The 21,646-nt window shown below is 35.6% G+C and overlaps 1 protein-coding gene across 1 annotated transcript in view; it reads right to left on the bottom strand.

Annotated features, from left to right (window-relative positions):
- The window catches only part of CDH7 (cadherin 7), a 130,134-nt gene that overhangs the window by 25,187 nt on the left and 83,301 nt on the right, over positions 1–21,646 (bottom strand). Inside the window, exons 6-7 of the mRNA XM_062200303.1 lie at positions 17,229–17,482; positions 742–878 (exon numbers count right to left, since the gene is read on the bottom strand). Of these exons, the coding sequence (XP_062056287.1) occupies positions 742–878; positions 17,229–17,482 (391 nt within the window). The remainder of the gene's footprint in view (positions 1–741; positions 879–17,228; positions 17,483–21,646) is intronic.

The raw sequence follows: 21,646 nt of genomic DNA, 5'->3' as shown, positions 1-21,646 counted from the left end.
TGGCCCCTCAAACGTGGGTTTTTTTTCACTAAAATAAACTTATCTTTTAATTCCACTTTCCGTTAACTTTTTGACATACCCATGTGTATTTATGTATTTTGTCTGTCATCAGCTAAATGTCAAAGAATAGGTGGCACACTATGTATGCTAGAATACACCATTAATGCTAGAGCTCATATTTCTATAAATAAATATACATGTGCATTATCTACACTTGTATTAAATATATGCATATATTAAACATTATATATATAATATGCTTTAAATATTTGTTCTTTTTTCAAAAGTTTTCTTATCAGAAACTAAAATTAGTTGAATGTAGAATATTTAAATCTGAGTGCATGAATTAGTGGTTAGTTTGCTATTGTAAACTATTTAATCAACTCCATTTCAGCATGAATGATATATGAACTCTGGCCTGATAATAAAGCAGCAGCCCTCTGAAGGTATGTCATATTCGTTAGTTCACAGTCATTTCTTTTTATTAAAATTTTAGCTAGAACATTTAACACAGCATTGAATAAAAATACCAAGAATATAAAAAAATAAAATTTAAATGTTACAAATAAAGCTAGTCAATATAAATTTACTTCATGCGTCAAAAATTTAGGACTTTTCAAGTTTCTGTTCAATTCATATATATAATGTTTAAAATTCTGATTGTATTTATAATCTCACGATAGCCTATTCTCCAGTCTCCCTGTCCTCCACCCTAATTTAATTTTAAGCCTTATAACTTACGGCTCTCCATTGCAAGGACTGTGATATTATGAACAGCATTCGTCTCTCGATCCAAAGATTTGGCTGTTGTAATAACTCCACTGTTGGCATCAATATTGAAGTATCTCTCTAAGTCTGTATTTCTGTCAATTGAATACCTAATTGAAAAATTTAAAAAAAGTAACGTTTATGTTTGGTCATACTTTGTTAAAATTATTTCATTAATTCTATAGCCAATCACCAATTTCCTGCTGATTCCATCATCCGTTACATTAATAAGACAAACATTTTTCTTACATTAAGCTTCTCCTGTGTAATAACTGATTCCTATCCTATATATCAGGAATGTTTTTTCTTTTCTGCCACAGTACAAAGCAACATCATAACATAGTTATCTTTATAATTCTCTGTGATATGTTATTATAACCTTGAATTTATTATTATTACCATTTTAGCTACTTAAATACATTTATAATAAATTTAATAACCCTGGCCATGGTTATACATCCTTCAAAAATAATAATAATATATATATTTTAAAAAGTCTAATGATCTTGTGTTACTAGACATGATAGTTATCTTAATGAGAAAGCTCCAGAGGCCTAAAGGGTTAAATACTTGTAAAATCCTACAGGTGCTTTCAAAAATACTGTGAAGTAAGCAAGTGCCTCTTGTTGGTTGATGAGTTTATAATTTTAAACATGGCGACTTAAAGTCTTTTGTCATCCATATTATATATGATGTGCTGCTCATAAAACTAAAGCGTTGTTGGTTCTGTGTTTAGCTGTCCTCCTATAGGTTCCTATGGACTTTTTCCAGCCACTTCTATTGTATTCAGTACTTTGGGATGGCTCTGTAAACAGATGAAGCCAATAATGTATTAACAGTACCAACTGAGAGAAAGTATGGTTAACTGAGGTTACTAAAAACAAAAAGCAATTCAAATCAATTGGCAATCTACAAAAAGAGTTAAAGATTTTAAAAGCTAGTATTAAAATTGCTATATTGGTCTATTATGCTATGTTATATGTGTGTACATATTGTATGTCCACATGGGGAAATTTTATTAAGAGTTTTATTTTAAATGGCTTATGGATAAGATTGTCCATAAATTTAAGCTGCTAAAATCAATCAAAGATACATTTTAATTTGTGTGACCTGAATCTGTGTATCATATGTTTTAAACGTGTTGGTAGAAAGAAACTAAAAACATTTTAGATGGTTGTGCTTAAGTTTACTGATTAAACAAACTACACCATGTTAGATATTTAAGAGGTGTTTTCAAATACATGATTCTTAAAATTTATAGAAGGCATTGGACCTTCTGGTAAATGTTTTCTTAAGTTGTTATCTAATGGTTGAAACGGTTTGCTAAGTATTCATGTGATATTGCTATTGTCAGCAAGCGATCTAGGACTTGCTCCCTCATTTCTCTATTCGAAGCCCAACTTGTTCTTTCATTTCTCTATTCTCTTCAAGGTAGGAAACTAATTCTATTATGAAGGAATCTGTAGGACGCACAATTTAATCTTTAGACCTTATAAAAGAGATGGCTAACATTTTTCTGTAATAGCATAGCCAAAATAAGAGCTTAAATAATAATCTCATAGCTAGATTCACTTCGCCATCAGCGAAGTATACAGTAAGTAGAAAAAACCTCCCTTTCAGACCAAAGGGAAAGAAAGTTTTAAAGTGAGAATATAATTTTCCTCATGGGCATTGTCTACCTTATTTATACATCTTGCCTATTTTCAATATAGTTAATAGCAAAATTTTTTTAAAACACCAACCTGATAATCATTCCTTTTTTTTATCTTCTACTTAGATGTCTTGACCAGGGTTCCAAAGACACATTCTAAAGTAGAAACCCTAAAATCACATGACTATTTTCACATGTAAAAGGCATTTTTCTCAAATCATTTGCAATCCAAGCATTAGTGAAGTACTTGTATTCTTATTCCATGGATACTATTTGTTCCATACACAAAACTCACCCTCCCCTGCTTAATGGTCATCCTTAAATTCCGTCACAGTTTTTCTAGAAGAGCAACATACAGGTCCTCATTTAAAAAGAAATAATTAGGTGCTGGTGCTGTGGTACAGTAGGCTAAGCTGCAGCCTGCAGGGCCAGCATCCCATAAGGGCGCCAGTTTGTGTCCTCGCCGTTCCTCTTCAGCTCCAGCTCTCTACTTTTGGCCTGGGAAAGCAGTGGAAGACGGCCCACATGCTATGTCCCCTGCTCCTGTGTGGGAGACCCAGAAGAAGCTCTGGGCTTCTGGCTTCAGATTGGGCCAGCTCTGGCCACTGCAGACATTTGGGGAGTGAACGAGCGGATGGAAGAGCTTTCTGTCTCTTTCTCTCTGTACCTCTACCTCTGAAATAAAAATAAATCTTTAAAAAAAGAAATAATTAAGCAAATAAACAGAGAAACAAGAAAATACCCACTTAAGTATGAGGGCTAGTCACCCATTCAAAGAGACACAAGGTGCTTCAAATCTTTTGACCTCTAACATCTTTGGCATTCTGGTCTTCAGTGACCTGATCCCCTACCCCCACATAGTGACAGATTCTACAAACATCCCCTTGGCTTCTCAGCTCTCATATGTTCTACTTTGAACTCTATTTCAAGCCTCTTACACTGCCCCACACCACCTTCTCCCATGTTATATACCCTGGTGAAGCACTACTATATCAATGTTATCAACATGTTTTTCTCTATTGATATTTTTTTGTTTCTCCAGTTCTTTTTTATCAATTCATATAACATGGACATCATTATCATTTCTCAGTAATTACCCACTTTGTAACACCTAACGTTATGTGGCCAAACCAGTAATACGCATTCAATTTATCTTTTCTTTCTTATGAGAGTGTATTGGCAGGCATATTAGTTCTTGATTTCCAAGGAAACTGCAGTCAAATGTTGGCTGGGGCTGGGGCATCCAGTTGCAAAGGGTCTTATTCACTTAGATAGGGAATGAATGGCAGGTTTGACTCAGTGGTGCTGACAAGTCAGCCTTCACGACACTACCTGAGTGGCCTCAGAGCCTGAGACTCGGCTTTCCCACAGCAATAAATCAAAAATAGGAAGTGAAAGTTGCAGCAGTTCTCCAAGCTAGCTTTGGAAGTAAAATGTCATCGTTTCTATCATATTCCATTTGTCACATAGGTCATTGGGAGTCAACTTGGAAAATGGGTGGAATAAGGTTGTTAGTATTTTTATTAATTTTTTTTTGACAGGCAGAATTAGACAGTGAGAGAGAGAGAGAGACAGAGAGAAAGGTCTTCCTTTTCCGTTGGTTCACCCCTCAAATGGCCGCTATGGCTGGCACACTGCGGCTGGCGCACTGTGCAGATCCAAAGCCAGGAGCCAGGTGCTTCCTCCTGGTCTCCCATGAGGGTGCAGGGACCAAGCACTTGGGCCATCCTCCACTGCCTTCCTGGGCCACAGCAGAGAGCTGGACTGGAAGAGGAACAACCGGGACAGAATCCGGCGCCCCAACTGGGACTAGAACCCTGGGTGCTGGCGCCAGAGGCAGAGAATTAGCCTAGTGAGCCGTGGTGCCGGCCTATTAAATTATTTTGTACAAAAATTTTTATTAAATTATTTTGGACGGCAGCTTCAATATATTTTATAAACAAAGAATAAGTGAGGCATGAAAGCTCATTGATAAGTGTTATGAAACTGCTTATTGTATCTTTTGTGAAACATGAGCCTGTATATAGCTATAATACAAAATTCCAGGCTTTCTAGACAATATTGCCTATGTTCCCTCCTGATTCAGGGTTTGTGGCTAGGCTATCAAAAGTAATGGATTTACACATCTCTTCAAGCAATTTTCAGAAGAGATAGCACAATTTTTTAGCTTTTATTTTATTAGTAATAAAAAATGACACAAACGTTGATTTTTTTCAATAAAAGTCTGTAAATTTTAACCCATGTGGACTGGGCAACCACTAATGAGACCAGGTTGCAGAAATGGCCTTTCACCTCAAAATTCCCTTATGATATCTCCTATGGGTACAACTTCCCTGACAACTGAACTCTGATTATATCAGTGTAGGTGTTGCTCCCCAATATTTTAATTTAAAGCTTTTGAAAATGTCTTCTAAAAGGAATCCTATCGAATGTAATGTTGTGGGGCTGACTGCTTTTATTTGGTGTAATAAATGAGATTTATCCAACTTTTTGTCCATTCCTTTTTAATGTTTGGTAGTAGCTCATCATGTGAATATAGGAAAGCATGTTTGCCCATTCAGCTACTGAAAGTTTTTTTGTATTTATGGCAGGTTTGGCTAGTAGAGCTAATGTAAGTTTAAAGATACTTTCTTTTCCCTATGGTGTGGGATTGCTGAGTCAGATCATATATATAAGTTTATAAGGAACTGTCAGATGTGTACATATTCTTTCCTGATGTGTGGTAATTAATATACAAAGTACAAAAATGTAACGTTCAAGCAAAATTGTTATTTTGAGATTTGTTTATTGTTTATAGACCTAGTCTACAGTGGTTTTTATACTTTCTACACATTGAATTCTTTATTTGGTGGAGGGTTAAGCTTGTGATTATAAAGAAAATTGTAAGTATATCATTGTAAAAAATAAAAGAAAAATAAGAAAAGGAGGAGGGAGTGTGGGAATGAAAGGAGGAGGGAAGGTATAATGGGAAGTATATATGTATATACTTTATTTCATATAAGTATATATGAAATAATAATTTCATATATAAGTATATATGAAATAAAAATGTTACTGAAAAAATTGAAAGTATAAAAAGAAAATAAAGAAGAGGGTCATTTGAGGTGGGAAGAGAGGAAGGTATGGTTATCTTCTTAGAATTGTACCTATGAAATACACAGAATCTGTTATCTCTATATTAGTAAAATTTTTAAAAAGTATATTAAAACTGAAAAAAAAACTCTCAACCTTTTCTATCACAAATGTCCAAATCTGTATTCCTACTAGAAATATTGAGATTTCATTGCTCTGTAACCTCACCATATACAACCTTAATTTGCATTTTCCTGATTCTGTTGACCATATTCTCATGTGGTTATGTCATACTCATAGTCCTCTTCAGTTAAGATTTGTTAAAAATTATCCTTCTTAAAATCATGATATTTGCTTGTGTTATGACTTTTTCAGAGTTCTTTACACAGATTTAAACCTAGACTGCTATTGGATATATAATTTGAAAAATGTTTCTTTTCAATCTTTTCTTTAAAAAAAGAGATTTATTTATTTATTTGAAAGTCAGAGTTACACAGAGTGAGAAGGAGAAGCAGAGCAAGAAAGAGAGGTCTTCCATCCACTGGTTCACTCTCCAGTTGGCCACAATGGCCGGAGCTGCGCCGATCCGAAGCCAGCAGCCAGGAGCTTCTTGCTGGTCTCCCTTACTGGTGCAGGAGCCCAAGGACTTGGGCCATCTTCTGCTTTCCCAGGCTATAACAGAGAGCTGGATCGGAAGTGGAGCAGCCCGGTTGTGAACCGGCACCCTTATGGGATGCCGGCACTGCAAGTGGTGGCTTTACGTGCTATGCCACAGCACTAGCCCCTTCAATTTCTTTAAAAGCAGCTCTCAAAGAACAAATTTTCTTTTAAACTTGAAAGAGTTTAATACATTTTTTTAAGAGCTGTTCCATTGGTGTTACATTTAAAAATCTGGTTTTTTTCACTAGGACAGGAATATTTTCTACTGTATTATCTTCTAAATTTTTCATAGTTTTGCACTTTATACTTAGAAACAAGATCCTTTTAAGATTTATTTATTTATTCGAGAGTTAAAATTATAGACAGAGAGAGGGAGAGGTCTTCCATCCACTGGTTCACTCCCCAGATGGCTGCAAGGGCCCAAGGCTAGGCTGATCCAAAACTGGGAGCCAGGAGCTTTTGAATCCTTTTTGAGCTAAACTTTGTGGAAGACAAAAGGGTTAGACCAGGATTTCATTGCTTTCCCAGTTTTTATGCTAATTTGTTGGGAGGCCTATTCTTTGACAGGCATAGTTAGACAGTGAGAGGGAGAGAGAGAGATGGAGAGAAAGGTCCTCCTTTCCGTAGGTTCACCCCCCAGATGGCTGCTATGGCCAGCGCACTGCGCCGATCCAAAGCCAGGATCAGGTACTTCCTCTGGTCTCCCATGCGGGTGCAGGGCCCAAGCACTTGGGCCATCCTCCACTGCCTTCCTGGGCCACAGCAGAGAGCTGGAGTGGAAGAGGAGCAACCGGGACTAGAACCAGGGGTGCCGGCGCTGCAGGATTAGCCAAGTGAGCCGCGGCGCCGGCCCATTCAATTTCCCTTTGTAACTTCCACAAAAGCAATGTTCCCTATGTTTGTGGAGCCACTTCTAGGGTAGCCATTGTGTTCTATTGATTTGTGCTTCCCAACCCACTTTTCCAACACCACGATGTCTTGGTTATTGTGGCTAAATAATAAATCGAAAATCTGATAGATTTTATACTTCCTCTTCAGAATTGTTTGAACATTCTAGATTCTTTGCATTTTCACACAAATTTTAGTCTTTCAGTTAGTTTACATCTATAAAATTAAAGATCATATCTATTGTTAGTAAAATAGCACAGTCTTATCTGTGGCACCATCTGTGCCCTGGTCACCATCTTAGGCCCTGGCCCCTGGCCCCAAGTTGCACATTAGGCTTCCGTTCTAAGCCCCATGGCCCAACTGCCAGTGTCAGCTCCACCCCCACCCTAATGAGAGTCACTGCACCTACTTCCCTGCCTGCGCCCCTGGCAAAGGTTTAACGGGAGCTGTTCTGCATCAAGTGCTCTCTCTTTTAGCTCTCTTACTCTCTTTTACTCGCTCACCCTCTCCCCTCAGTGCACTGGTCTCCCCCCCACCAGACAATAAACCTTTCCTCTATCTCCGGTGTTTGGTGTATTTTGTGGTGGCCTTATGTCTATAAAAATTACAGCTGGGATTTCATTGAATTTCATTGAACCTATAGATTGATTTGGCAGGAATTGACATTTTCACTGCACTGAGTCTTCCACACCACAAACACAGTAGGCCATGCTGTTAGGAATTCCTTGATTTCTTTCATCAGCATTTTATATTTTTATTACACAAATTCCATACAAGATTTGCTATACTTAGACCTAAATATATATGAGTTGTTGGAATTATTGTAAACTGTTTCTTTTTACCATTTCTTTCTTTTTTTTTTTTTTTTTTTACAGGCAGAGTGGACAGTGAGAGAGAGAGAGACAGAGAGAAAGGTCTTCCTTTGCTGTTGGTTCACCCTCCAATGGCCGCCGCGGCTAGCGCACTGTGGCCGGCGCACCGCGCTGATCTGATGGCAAGAGCCAGTTGCTTCTCCTGGTCTCCCATGGGGTGCAGGGCCCAAGCACTTGGGCCATCCTCCACTGCACTCCCAGGCCACAGCAGAGAGCTGGCCTGGAAGAGGGGCAGCCGGGACAGAATCCGGCGCCCCAACCGGGACTAGAACCCGGTGTGCCGGCGCCACAAGGCGGAGGATTAGCCTATTGAGCCACGGCGCCGGCTTTTACCATTTATTTCTAATCACCCTATGCTAATATATAAAAACCAAGTATGTGTGAGTGTGTGTGTGTGTGTGTTGTGTGTGTATTGACTTTGTATCTTTGTTTTCTGAAAAATCTCTTGCTGCATGGTATTTTAAAGATTTCTTTGGGATTTTCTGTGTAAATGATCATACTTTCATTTAAATATGGACAGTTTTACTTATTCCTTTCCAAACTGTTACAACTTTCATTTCTTTTTCCTGCCTTATTGCACTGACAAGGACTTCCGGAATGATAGACAATATAAGTGGATATGTTTTTCTTGTTTTGGAACTGTAGTGGAAAGTATTGATTCATTCACTATTCATTATATTACTTGTAGCATGTTAGATTTCTTTTATCAGAATTAAGATGTTTCACTGTATTGTTAGTTTACTGTCTTTTAAACAGAAAGGAGTGTTGAATTTCACCAAAGATTTTTCTGCATAAATTGATTTGAATTTTTAACTTAATATTTTAATATGCTGAACTATATTGTCCTGATTTTTGAATATTATAACTCTTGGTTAAACCATACTTTACCATGATAAATTCTGCCTATATTGACTGAATTTTCTAATAATTGGTTGAAAATGCTGATATGAGAGCTCATTATCTGATATTTTATTCTTTTTTACTACATTTACCTGGTTTTGGGTAGTGAGAATAATGCTGGAATTACAAAAAAAGTTGGGATGCATTCCTTCTTCTCTTCTTCAGAAATGCCATGTGGAACTGGTGTTAGTTCTAACTCTCTTTTAAATGCTTGGCAGAATTTTCCAATGAAATCATCTTGGCTTAGGTTTTTTTGTTTGTTTTTCAGGAGTAAATCACAAATGCAATATTTTTTTGAGATTACTGTATTCAGACTACGTATTTCATCCTGGCTGGTTTTGGAAAGGTTATATTTTGTGAACAATTATCCAATTTCATTCAAGCTGCCAAATTTCATCTAAACTATAGAATTTATGAGGGCACAGCTGTTCATAGGATTTTGTTATCTTCTTTATATGTTTTCAGGGCCTGTAGTGATAGCTCACATTTTTGCTTATGTTTATTGTGTTTCTTCCATTTTCCTCAGTTACTACAAGCTTCTAATTTCATTGATTTCTGTATTCCTATTATTTTTCAAATAAATTGACTTCTATCTCTTTACTATTCTATTCGTTCAGTTTACTTTGGGTATATTTTGTTAATGCTTTTTTTTTCTAGTACAGGTGATGGATTGGTAGAGGAAAAATAATGATAAATGCATCACCAGTTGAAATACTTTTAACAGTGTCTTCTTCCCCAAACTGCTTACTACTATTTGATTTTCAGAATATTGACAGCTTCATGATGCAGGATTTACAGTTGTATTAAGTGTGAGATATGAGGAATGCATTTCCCTAGAAAAGGATTATTTTGGGGTACATATACCTAAACATATAGTCTATACATATATAAACATACATATGCAACCAGTAAGCATGTGTGCTTATATATAATATATACATATTCATTAGTATATTTTAACCAATGATAATCGAGCAATTGATATTATTCTTTGTAAAGCTTACAGTTTAATAACAAGGCATTCATGCATCAATTAAACTAACTCTAAACTTCTTTAATTTTCAAATAAAATATTTAAGGTAGTAACAACATTTGCATATTCATGACAGAATAAATTTTTAGTTTAGTAAATGAAAAAGGCCTTGAACTTGATATACATCTGTCTAAATCAGTTAATTAATTTCTCTCAAGGCTAAAGTCTATGACTAAAAGACTTGCCTCTATTATCAATAGTCTCAAGGCCCTAAAATAAAATATTTTAAATATTAGAATTCACTTAGTATGTTAAATGTTCTCAACCACTAATCACCTTATATAAAAAAATCACTAGTCGCTGAGGGATTGAGTTAAAGCCTAGGCCTTTGTATTTCAAAGGAATTGAATAAATATGAGCAAACCAAATTTCTGCAATTTAAATGTTAATCATGTCTAAATAATAAACTCCGTAGAATCCACTTATGTATGCATGTAATAGTAATACATAGAGCTCTTTAAATAGCACAACTACGTAAGTGTGCTTATATGTATGTGCAGCGATGGGGAGAGCAGGTGTGTGCATTAGCCTGTCATTGCCACCATGATATAGCCCACTTCATAAAGCAAGCAGGCTTATTTGGGCTCACATTTCTGAAGGTACAGGTGTACTGATCTCATCTGGTGAGGGCTTTCTTTTTGTCAGAGTTCCAAAGTGGTGCAGAGCATCTCATGTTATGAGACAAATAGTCTACTGGTCCCTCCCTGTCTAATACAAATGCGCAAAACTCAACCATGGGGTTCAAACTAATGATTTGATCTGATCTAATCGTTCCAAGGTCCCCTCTCAAAATATAATCAGCAGGATTGTTTCTACCTAATAATATCTCACGATGGGAATTCAATTTTAACACATGAACCATCAGGGGACACTCAAACCTCATCCAAATGACAGGAGTCTTCATGTATTTATATGTTTGTTTATTTGCGATTTATGACTTCTTTATCACATCATCCTATCATTCAGTCAGACATTAAAAATTACTCTTGAGCACATGCTAATGACACTTTAAGAAATGTTTTCATTAATAAATTAATATGTTTTATAAACTTTTTCCCTGATTCTCAAATAAATGTGTAAGATCATGTGTAGAAAAGACTTATATTTGCATCCTTAATAGCTCTGTCTTCTCATTTATTATGAAGAAAATACTGCTTTTGGTAGACAGTTATATGGTCACCAGGAAAAAAAATATATCTTTGTCAGCTTCCCTTGTAGACATGGTGTCCTTAAAACTAAGTTACAGAAAGTGATAGGCAAAAGAATGTTGTTGGGAGGATTTTCAATACCAATGTATAATCTGCAAAAACTAGAGAAGAGAATTTTGAATGGTTTTACCATAAAGGGATTATAAATAGTTGGGAAGATATATGTATTTACACTAATTTATACATTACACAATGGACACACAAACCAAAGTATCACATAGCACTCTAAACATGTACATCTTTATGTTTTCACTAAAAAGGGGTAAAAATGGTAGATATTTACTAATTCGTTTTATATTTTATATAAATATATAAAATATCTATTTTATATATTTTAAATATATTTTAAATGACTATTTTATATTTTTATCTTCCACTTTCCTGAACGCGCCTTAGAACCATAAACAGAAACAAAGGATGTTCATGATCCCACCACCAACCCAATGCACTAATTGGGACTTTTCCTTCACTGTTTGAATTTTTCTATTTCTTCATCTGCAAAATTAGGAAATTTTAAAGATGAGCTTTCACTTACAGATTTAATCTTGGATCTTCAAAGGTTTTATGAAATCTTTTCTATAGCTAAATACCAAGAGGGCTCCACATTTAGGAGAAGACTGAGGGCTGAGACTGCCTCGCATACATCTGTGTGCTGTTAGTACTCTGCACATCTGTTATAAAATGAATTCCACAACAAATGCCTGCTATTATCATCACTGCTATTTGATAAGCTGAGGAGAGCAATTAAAATTTACAGGTAGCACCTCCATGACTTCAATTTGCATGTCAGGGTTCACAAACGGAATGTTCAGGTGAGTGGGATATGTTCACACTAACATATCTTCAGTACTCCCCAAATGGCAAAAGACATAACATGGACAAAATATCTCAATTAGTTGAGTTGAGATCTTAATCCAGTATAAAATCTGTAAGTATGGTGTGTGTATGAGTGCGCTGCTGAGTACTGCTGTGAAGTATTGCTCAGGTTTCAGAGAGATCGACAAAAATCCTGGAAATACATGTGCTCCTTACATGGCCAAGGACATTTATTTTTGTAACACTGGAAAAACAATTCTTGCTTTATAAGGGCTTAATGAAAAAAAATTCCAAACAAACTATTGCATCCTGTTCATGATTGCACATGCTTTGTTTGCGTCCTCATTCACTTTTCTTATAGTAGCAATTCAATTTTCCCTTGGGAATTTAAGCATTTTTAACCTTACACAATCTAGCGTTCACTGTGGCTACTCTCTGCTTATTTCAATTGAAGTAATGCTAACAGAACGTTGCAAGATAAATAAGAGCAAGCCCCTATTCTTTCAAGCTCATCTACAGTTCTCAGTGATCTACAACAAAGAGACTGCAGGTGTTTTTTTTAAATATTTACTTTTCAGTAAATATTTTAGACCTGGAAAACACTATGAGGAACAAATTAGAAAATGCAATTCTCAAAAATTCATTTTCCCTAGGGTCTTCTGAAAAGCTAACACAGAATGTCTTTCCCTCCAGCAATATTAATTCCAGAACAATATAGTCAAAAATGGAAAATGACTTAAATAAACCAGACATTTCTTTCTTAACACCTTTTGAAAAGCAGTTCTGCATACATAGCACTCCACTCAAACAAAAATGCATTTTATATTTTCACCATACTTAAATACATTTTTTTAATTTTTAGTAGTAGTTAACATTAAAATAAATAGCATTTTCAAAATTATAGCTTAGTTTCTGCTACTTTTGAAATTAACCAGTTTTATTGCTAGCACTATTTTGTAGATGTTACTGGCACACTGTTTCTTACAAAACCCAGATAGTCACAACTTAGAATAATGTTGACAAATGCATGCATGCTACAAGCTACTTAAAATACACACTGAATTATTTAAACACCTCCAAATATGTTCATACTAGTCACATTACATAATATTATCTCTGGTGGTATTTTATAGTTTTTATTTGAGGACACAGAATACAAGGGATGTCAAAAGAACTTACAAGTAAATATTACAAAAATATCTTTGAACATAAATATAAACACAGTTATCTATTTAAAATGTTAGAAATGCTACAAATGAATGCAAGTTATTTTGGTTCATCTGTCTTCACATCTGATCTTCTTTGTGATAATATCATGTTTTGAATCATTGGCTATTCTTAGCATGGGATCATGGGCAAATAGTACTGCCTAAGTAATGAATTTGCTAATTTCATAACTTAGCAATTGGCTCTTAGGTTATAACTAAATATCATATAGATGCATTTTGCATTATGTTTCTTTGGCTTGTCCAAATTGTGCCATCTCTCAAAGCTCAACCTATGTTATCACTTCTTCAAAGTCTCCTGTCCAGTGAACTCAGAGTAAATATGATTTATCTCACAATCTGCCATGTTCCACTGCTGACATTTTTCTTCTGGACATAATGTCTAACTTTTAGAGGAGTTTGCTACCTCATGCAGATTCTAGTTCCTAGAGGTCAAAGAAAAGGTTTTATTCATCTTTGTTTCCCATCAGCATCCCCCCCCAGTGTCTTGCACAGAGCACACTGAGTGCTGAGTCACTGATCAGTATGCCAGTGCTCACATGAGGAATGGGTTGGAGTCTTTTAGACTCCAGGCTGATCCTGCCATGTTTACCACTGTGCATTAGAAGCACAGAAGTGGAATTTCCACCATTTCAAAAGATGATCCGACTCAGCAGAGCATAATCAACCCTTCCCAGTTCCATGGGTAAGGCATGATATTTAGCATTCAAGGGCAGAATTCACATAAAATTAGGCAAATAATTACTTTAAAGAAAAGAAGCCAGGAATGAATTTACCCTCAGTTACCTACTTTTTCACAAAAATACAATTTTTTAAATTAAATACCAGCTAACTTTTATCTTTAGCTTTGACTGGAGCTTTAGGTCCCATATGGGGGTTAAAAAAAAAAAAGCATACATGAAACAGTGGTCTAGATAAGCTATCAGGGTGGTGGTACAATTATAAAAAAGAGAAAACATTACACAAGAGTGTGGGCTCCAGGTTCGTTTGATCCTTCTCCATGGGCAGGCGTTTGGCACAGTGGTTGAGACATCCACAACCCACGTTAAGAGTGCCTGGGTTCCAGCCCCAGCTCTGCTTCCAGTTCTCACTTCCTGTTCACGGACTCCTTGGGAGTCAGAAAGCACCTGGGACTCTGCTTCCGTGTGAGAGATCTGGATTGAGTTCTAGGTTACCAGTGTTGGCCTGGCCTATTCCCAGCTATGGTGGGCATTTGTGGAATGAACCAGTGGATGAGAGATCTCTGTCTCTCTCTCTTCCTCTTTTTGCCTTTCAAAATAAATAAAATTTCCCCAGAATTAAAAAAAAAAAAAAGTTTTTTCATTTGTGACGACTACGGTTGTCAACAGTCAAAGTAGCAAGGTGCCGCTGATCATGTAGGCACTCCAGTATTCCTTTTAGGAAAGTCAAGTACATGGGGCGGGGTTAGGAATGGGCTTTGGTTGGTGTTTTAATCAAGGAGGTGGAATTTCTAACATGCTGGCAAGGCAGGGATCTCAATTTCACCATGCTTGAGGCAAGTAAGTATCTTTATCTCTAGAACTCTAATCTCTTCCCCCACATATCAGTAAATATTTCAAGCATAAATGGCACATATTATATTTCAGTATTATAAAACAAAAATGTCAATAGAGTCAAAATGATTTTTTCATTAGCTCACATTATTTTACAATTTCAATACCATTGATCTAATTTTAAACAATTACAATGCGGGGGGGGGGGTGTTAGGAATGGGCTTTGGCTGGTGTTATGAAATAAATGCTACTTTTCCAGTCATCAAGAACTGTAATATTTCAAAAGCAACAGAACAAAGCCATCATTTGTTAAGATTCTTCATTTCCTTTTCAATCTGGAGATTCATCTTCTTACTACTTTAGAAACGAGTTTATGCATCCTTTGGCATATATTGGAGCAGGGTTTACATTCTGATGGCAGCATGAGTGTTCCATACAAAGACAAATTCACATGCATCAAAGAACTATGTAGTATTTTCTATATGTGGAATAGATGTGAGTATAAAATAATATTCAATATAGACAGTCAATATGGTTATATATAAAATATCTCTCTTCATTGTCTATATTGACTGAAATAAAGTGGCCTGAAAATATAATATTTAATAATCACAATCATAATGTTAATACTTGCTCAGATTTAAGTCGCAAGTCTCAATTTAAAAGCACCATTTATGTTTCCTGTTTAATTTAATTGCTCAAAAGACCTGAGACAGAGTTACTTTTCCTCTTTGTTGGCTTAAATCAAACATTAGGCAACTAAGTGACAGGCCCTAAACCAAGCATCAGCAGTGCTGGAGAAAACCAACCAATCTTCCAGGCAAAGCATGAGAATAAGCATTTTCACCAAAAGTATGAAACGAGAACACTTAAAAGTTATCACATATGGATAGGGGAAGAGAAATATGTGAGTGACAAATCCCACAGAAATTTAAGCTATGAATTATCATGCTGACCTTATGAAAAAGTATGAAGAAATGCTTCAAGTGTACAAGTAAAACGTAAGTCAGTAAATCAATTCTACAAAAAACACATACAAAATAATATTTTAATTCACTTAAGACAAAGTCAACCTATGTATTTCTGAGATATTAATGTAAATTAATACTAATTTTAACTACATTTAAGAAATTGAAAAGTAGGGATATATTTAGTACTAGACTGATAACCCTTCACTGTAAGGTCACAGAGTTCTTGGCTTTCAAAATCAACAGAGTTCAGTCGTTTAAGCTTTCCATGTTTGTGTGTCCAATAGTAAACCTGACATTCATGTCATCTCTCTCCAACTGAAGTACTCACTGGAGGCTACTCTTCCTGTTTTACCTTGTTATTAAATATTACTATTGTTAATTTTCTTCAAACAAAATGTAAAAGTGAAATATTCTCAGAACAGCTTCAAAAGACTGACACACAAGATAATGAGTAAAGGAAAAATAAGTAATATAAAAATATCAGTACAATCAATCAAAATATTCTTAAGTATATTAATTCATTTTCTAATACATTGTGATATATATTAGTATGTCTTTGTCCTTTTCTATATTCCCAACTCCATGAAACATGTCTCAATATCTCACCATTAAATGAAAAACAGAAGTCAAGCTATCCTAGGTAGTTTTCTCTAGGCCTATGGTTGTGCAGCTGTCTATCGTCAAGAGTGCAGAAGACTTGGTGTTCTACCAAGAGCTGCACAACTCAAATTCAAATCTTGCCAAGTCAATTGCTGAGTGTGATTGAGCTTAAGTCAGGGAGCTGTTTTGACAACGAAAGCAGAGTGATTAAAGGGACAGGAGTCCACTTATTTATCTGGTACATTGGTGACTCAAAATATGCCAGATATGATTTACAATTACCACATTAAAAGTAGGATTGCCACCCACATAACCAGAATTTATTGCATAGATAAATAAACAATCAGTATGATTTCCTGCCAATTCTTTACTAGGTTCTATTACTGGTAGGAAAAAAAAAAAAAAAAGGAGAGCTCGAACTTACTACTTAAAGTAATATATGTATTACTTGAGGAAATAAGGAATATTATTAGCATATATTAGCCAAGAATCATTTTGTAAATTACCAATAATATTCATGACACTTTGTAGACAATATCCAGACTAAGCTCAAAAGTTAGCTCAAAAGCAGTTACCATTGTTAAGCATCATTCAAATTTAAAAGTCTGAGATTAGCTAATAAACTGAATATATCTGAATAGGAAATAATTACTGGTTTTTTTAACCTATACTCTTTTTATTTAAAAATCCCACTTTCACACTGTAAAATTTAATATCTTCCAAACTCAAGCTAAGACCTGTAGTATGATGGTCATATTATTTCAAGTATATTCTATTTTAATAGTTACTAAAAATATAAGAATCACTTATCTTATGCACAGACACAAGTACATGCACACACTAAAGCACACTATTGAACTCAGATTATAAACTATTAACAAAGTGTTCAAAATTATTTTTTTCTTTTTGAAATTAAATCAGTAACATGTTATGTTGTTCTGATCCTGTTCACTTCTGCCATGTTCCTATGAACAGAGAGGCATCACATGAGTGGTGAATGATGGCACACTCACTTAAAATGGGAGAAAAGCAAAGTTTTGAGCCTTTACCTCACAGGGCTGTTGGAAGAGTCTGGATCATGAGCTGCAACAGTGCCAATGATATTCCCCACTTGAGTAGCTTCTGATACCTCCATGGGGTAAAAGGGGGAGGAAAACACGGGGGGCTCGTCCACATCCTCCACAATTATCTTCACGGTTGTTGTATCACTGAATGGTCCCAAACTTAGAAAACGAGGGTCAGCATCTTTATTTGCGGCTTCTATCCGTAAAGTATAACTTGTTTTGGCTTCAAAATCCAGTTCCTATAGAGAAAATTATCAAGAGAATCAAATTACCTCTTAGCAAAGCACAGCCTTCTCACTCATGCATGTCATTGAGCATAGAAATGAGTCTGCCATGCAAATGCACCACTGGAATTCAAAAATAATAAATAAAAATGCCAATCAGAATCCTTGCTATTTTTCTGTCTCATAGACAATGGTAAGTGCTTTTGAGCTAACTTAATCCACTCAGCTGACACACACAGGTCTTCAGATTGTTACTAAAAGAAAATATATAAGATTTAAAAACTCCTCCATGAGAGACATCAATGGGATATTCTTCAATTATGTAATTTAACAGTACTCCCAAGGGTGATAAAAAAAAAGGAAGAAAAATATAGCCTTCCATGAAATCTCTCATTTAAAATGTGTGGGATTTGGAAGATAATATTATGACCCTGAGCTGTCAAGTACAGTGGCTGGGGTAGCATACTGAGATATCCAGTCTGAAACATTTCTGATCCATCTCAGCAGAACACCCAGGATCTCTACCTTCATTATTCCTCCATCACTATAACTCCCCCAGATGGTTGATGACTATTGTCCAGAATCTTTATTCTGTGAGGATCAATATGCTGAAACATTCCTCAAAACATCATGACCAAGTCAAACAGTACGGAAGCTTGGAAGGAAAGGCCACTAAGTATGGCAGCAGTGAAACACCATCTATGGAAGAACAGCCTTATGTACAGAATGGGCAGAAGTTGTTTGTGACGAGAGCATGCTTCAGTTCCTGCATGGATACAAAGAGCTTTTGATGGATTTCCAAAACTGTCCCCAAGTAATCTTTATTTTTATGATGTAAATCAAAAACTGTTAAAATAGTAAATAACAGGAGAAACATTGCAAACTATCATGCATACTCCACTTAATTGTCAACATTTATGAAAAAAAGAACTAAGGGGACTGGCACTGTAGTATAGTGGGCTAAAGCCTCCACCTGTGGCGCCAGCATCCCATATGGGTGCTGGGAAAAGCAGTAGAAGATAGCCCAGGCACTTGGGCCCTTGCACCCATTTGGGAGACCTGGAAGAAGCTCCTGACTTCAGATTGGCCCAGCTCTGACCACTGTGGCCATTTGGGGAGTGAACCAGCGAATAGAAGACCTCTCTCTCTCTCTCTCTCTCTCTCTATCTCTCTCTGTTTCTGTCTCTTCCTGTCTCTGTAACTCTCCCTTCCAATTAAGTAAAATAAATCTTTTAAAATAAAAACTAAGAATATGAGTTAAAGTGTAATGCTGAAAACTGTAATCCAAATGCACTCCTTATACACACACATACCTCTACGGCCATACATGTGTGTACACATGTAGACATGTACATATATTCCGAATCATTCCATAAAGGATATGAGACTGAGTAAAATAAAGAAAGCAGTGCAGTTAAATAAATACAAAATAGAATCTACAAGCACATAACATATACAATATATGCTATACTATTTATAAAGTAGTGTATATTTACTATTTATATCAAATATAATAAAACATTTATGAGAGTACTTCAAAAAGCTTATAAAATGGAATTATTTCATAATTCCATTCAAGTTCATCTGGGTGCAAAACATTTTGAAAGATGTTGTTTTTTCATATTGTGCACTTTAATGAACTTTTTGAATATCATATACATTTATAATCAAACATATATAACAGGTATATGTGAATTTGTGTATGTATATTTACTGTATATTATATGTATATTTGCATATAAACATTAGATAAAGACGGTTAACCCATGCTCATCTCTGGTTAATATGAGATAAAAATATAAATTTTTCAAGTTACAGCTTTACAAAATCCAAAATAAATAGGTTTCCACTACGTAATGCAAATTTACCAAAATGTTTAGCATCTGTCTCATCCCGTAAGTTGTAAACCCAGACTGCTCTGTTTATCACTATTCCCAGTACTTACAATGTTTTTCTCTATATAAGATGCTCAACAAATTCTTGTTGAATGAGGAAAAGTAAAAGTACAGCAAGGACAGCCAGTCCACAAAAGCCTTAAAATGAATTATACCTTTGATCTAGGAAATCTTGATGGTTAAAATAGGAGACAGGAGAGGAAATACAATCAGGTATATGGTTTTCTCTTGACCACGAAAAACTTCATAAAATTGTTTCAGGAGAAGAAAAGTATAAGTCTTATCTGAGGTTTCACATAAAAAAGTTTGGGCATATAATAAGTGTTGTCATAAACATATTAACTAACTAGTATTTGTATGAAGTAACCGTTTTTGTTTGTTTATTATCTAATACTGAGTCCAGCCCAGTGGTCTTCAATAAGGATGAAAATCAGAACCCACGAGGCCTGGCCTCTTCCCACATGATTTTGATTTGGCAGATCCAGGATGAGGCACAGGCAAATCTATTTTTAAAGCTTCTTCAGGTAATTATGATGTAACCTCGCTTTGAATAAACCAGGTTGAGTCATTAAAATTTTCCTGGGGCCAAAGATGAAAATGAACATATTGAACTGCTAAGAAGAAAGTTTTCTTATTTACCTACTCGTTATTTGGAAAAAAAAAAAAGACTTCTCAGTTTACTCTTCTGTTCCTCTTTACAAGGACAAAGGAGAAATCTGATCTTAATACTGCATGTCTGTATATAGTATAACATGTTAAAATTCCTATTTGACATCTTCTTTCAAATTAATGCAAAGCTACAATAACCTCTAAGATATTTGTTCATGTTTTCAACATTACCACAAGGGATACTAAGTATTTCTGAATTAATGTAAAAGTTTGTCTCACCATTAAAAGAATTTAAAATTAACTGAATGCAATTATTCTGTAGCAACTTTTTTTTTTTTTACTAAACATGTCAAAAATGCAGCAACATGAAGTAAAGACATCTGGATGCTACAAAGTCATAAAGAAACATAATATTATGCATGAAGATTGGTTGTCAAGAAGCTGTTATGAAAATGGAGCAAGGAAAGAGTTCATATGAAAACCTATGAATCGAGAATGCAGACAAAAGAATAGCTATACAAAGTCATTTTCAGATCATATAAAGATAAGCCAAAGATAGAGCTTTGTCAGAGAGGTGGGGTGATGGATAGAATTCTTAATATGTTTGTGCAATAAAATTTTAATGTTTTTCTTTCTCATTATTGATTTCTATAAGAGCAATACATTCTATCACCATTACATTTAATTACCAAGGTTATCCTTTAAAAAATAAACAAGTGAGGAAAGAGGCAGAAGAGTAAGGAGGAAAACATATCATCTAAGCCAGTTCTCTTCAACATTTAAAGCCATCTACGATCAGAGACTATGTACGTTTTTGGAAATTTAACCAAAGCAGTGTCCACACCAGAAGCCACAATAAGAACCATGAAGCAGGATTAACAAGACCCTGGGATCAACTCTGAGCTGATCCACCATGAGTGACAAAGACTCGAAAGAGTGAGGCTACAGAACCTCAAGGTGATGCTAGCACCTGGTTGTTCTCCAGGCAAGAGGCATCTACGTTGGAGACACAGACAAAGGAAGCAGTTTGTTTGCTGTTACTTCCCAAACTATAAAATAGGATCCTCAAAATTTACTGTCATTAGGGGCGATAAAATGCAGGATTAAAAAGAAGAGTTACATTCAAGGCAAGAATGTGCAAACTTCCGTCTGTGCCACGTTGAACTGAATGCACACAGATGTACACCAATAATATCTCATGAACAGACACTGAGAGTTACATTTTGTGGCACATTCCTCTCAATTTGAAATTTTTCAATCATTTAATAATAGTAAACATCCTTGGCTCATGGGGAAAGCAGGCAGCCAGATCTTTGCCATTCTTTGACATAAGGAGTCAAACAGGGTGAAGTTAACTCCTAAGGTGCAATAGATCAGCAGTCACACGTTCTTTCCCAATTCAATGCTCATCTCCCTTCCTCCTTCCACTCATTTTGCTACAAATAAAATGGACTGTTTGGAGGACACTGTCTCTTCCCGCACCAATCATCTGCTGTTCTCATTCTCACTGAAATATCTTAGAGACCATCACTTTTATAAGTGTTTGCACCACCCCTGTACCTAAGTCATAATGAAACATCTTTACAATGAGAGCTAACTATGCACTAGGAGTTTCACACACAGCTTTAACACATGTTTCAAAGAAGATTTCATAGAAATTAAAAATATAATGGTG

The sequence above is a fragment of the Lepus europaeus genome, chromosome 9, assembly GCF_033115175.1.
Source record: "Lepus europaeus isolate LE1 chromosome 9, mLepTim1.pri, whole genome shotgun sequence".
NCBI classification, from domain to species: Eukaryota; Metazoa; Chordata; class Mammalia; order Lagomorpha; family Leporidae; genus Lepus; species Lepus europaeus.
The sequence above is the reverse complement of the archived record's forward strand: the minus strand, read 5'-3'. Positions and strand labels throughout refer to the sequence as shown.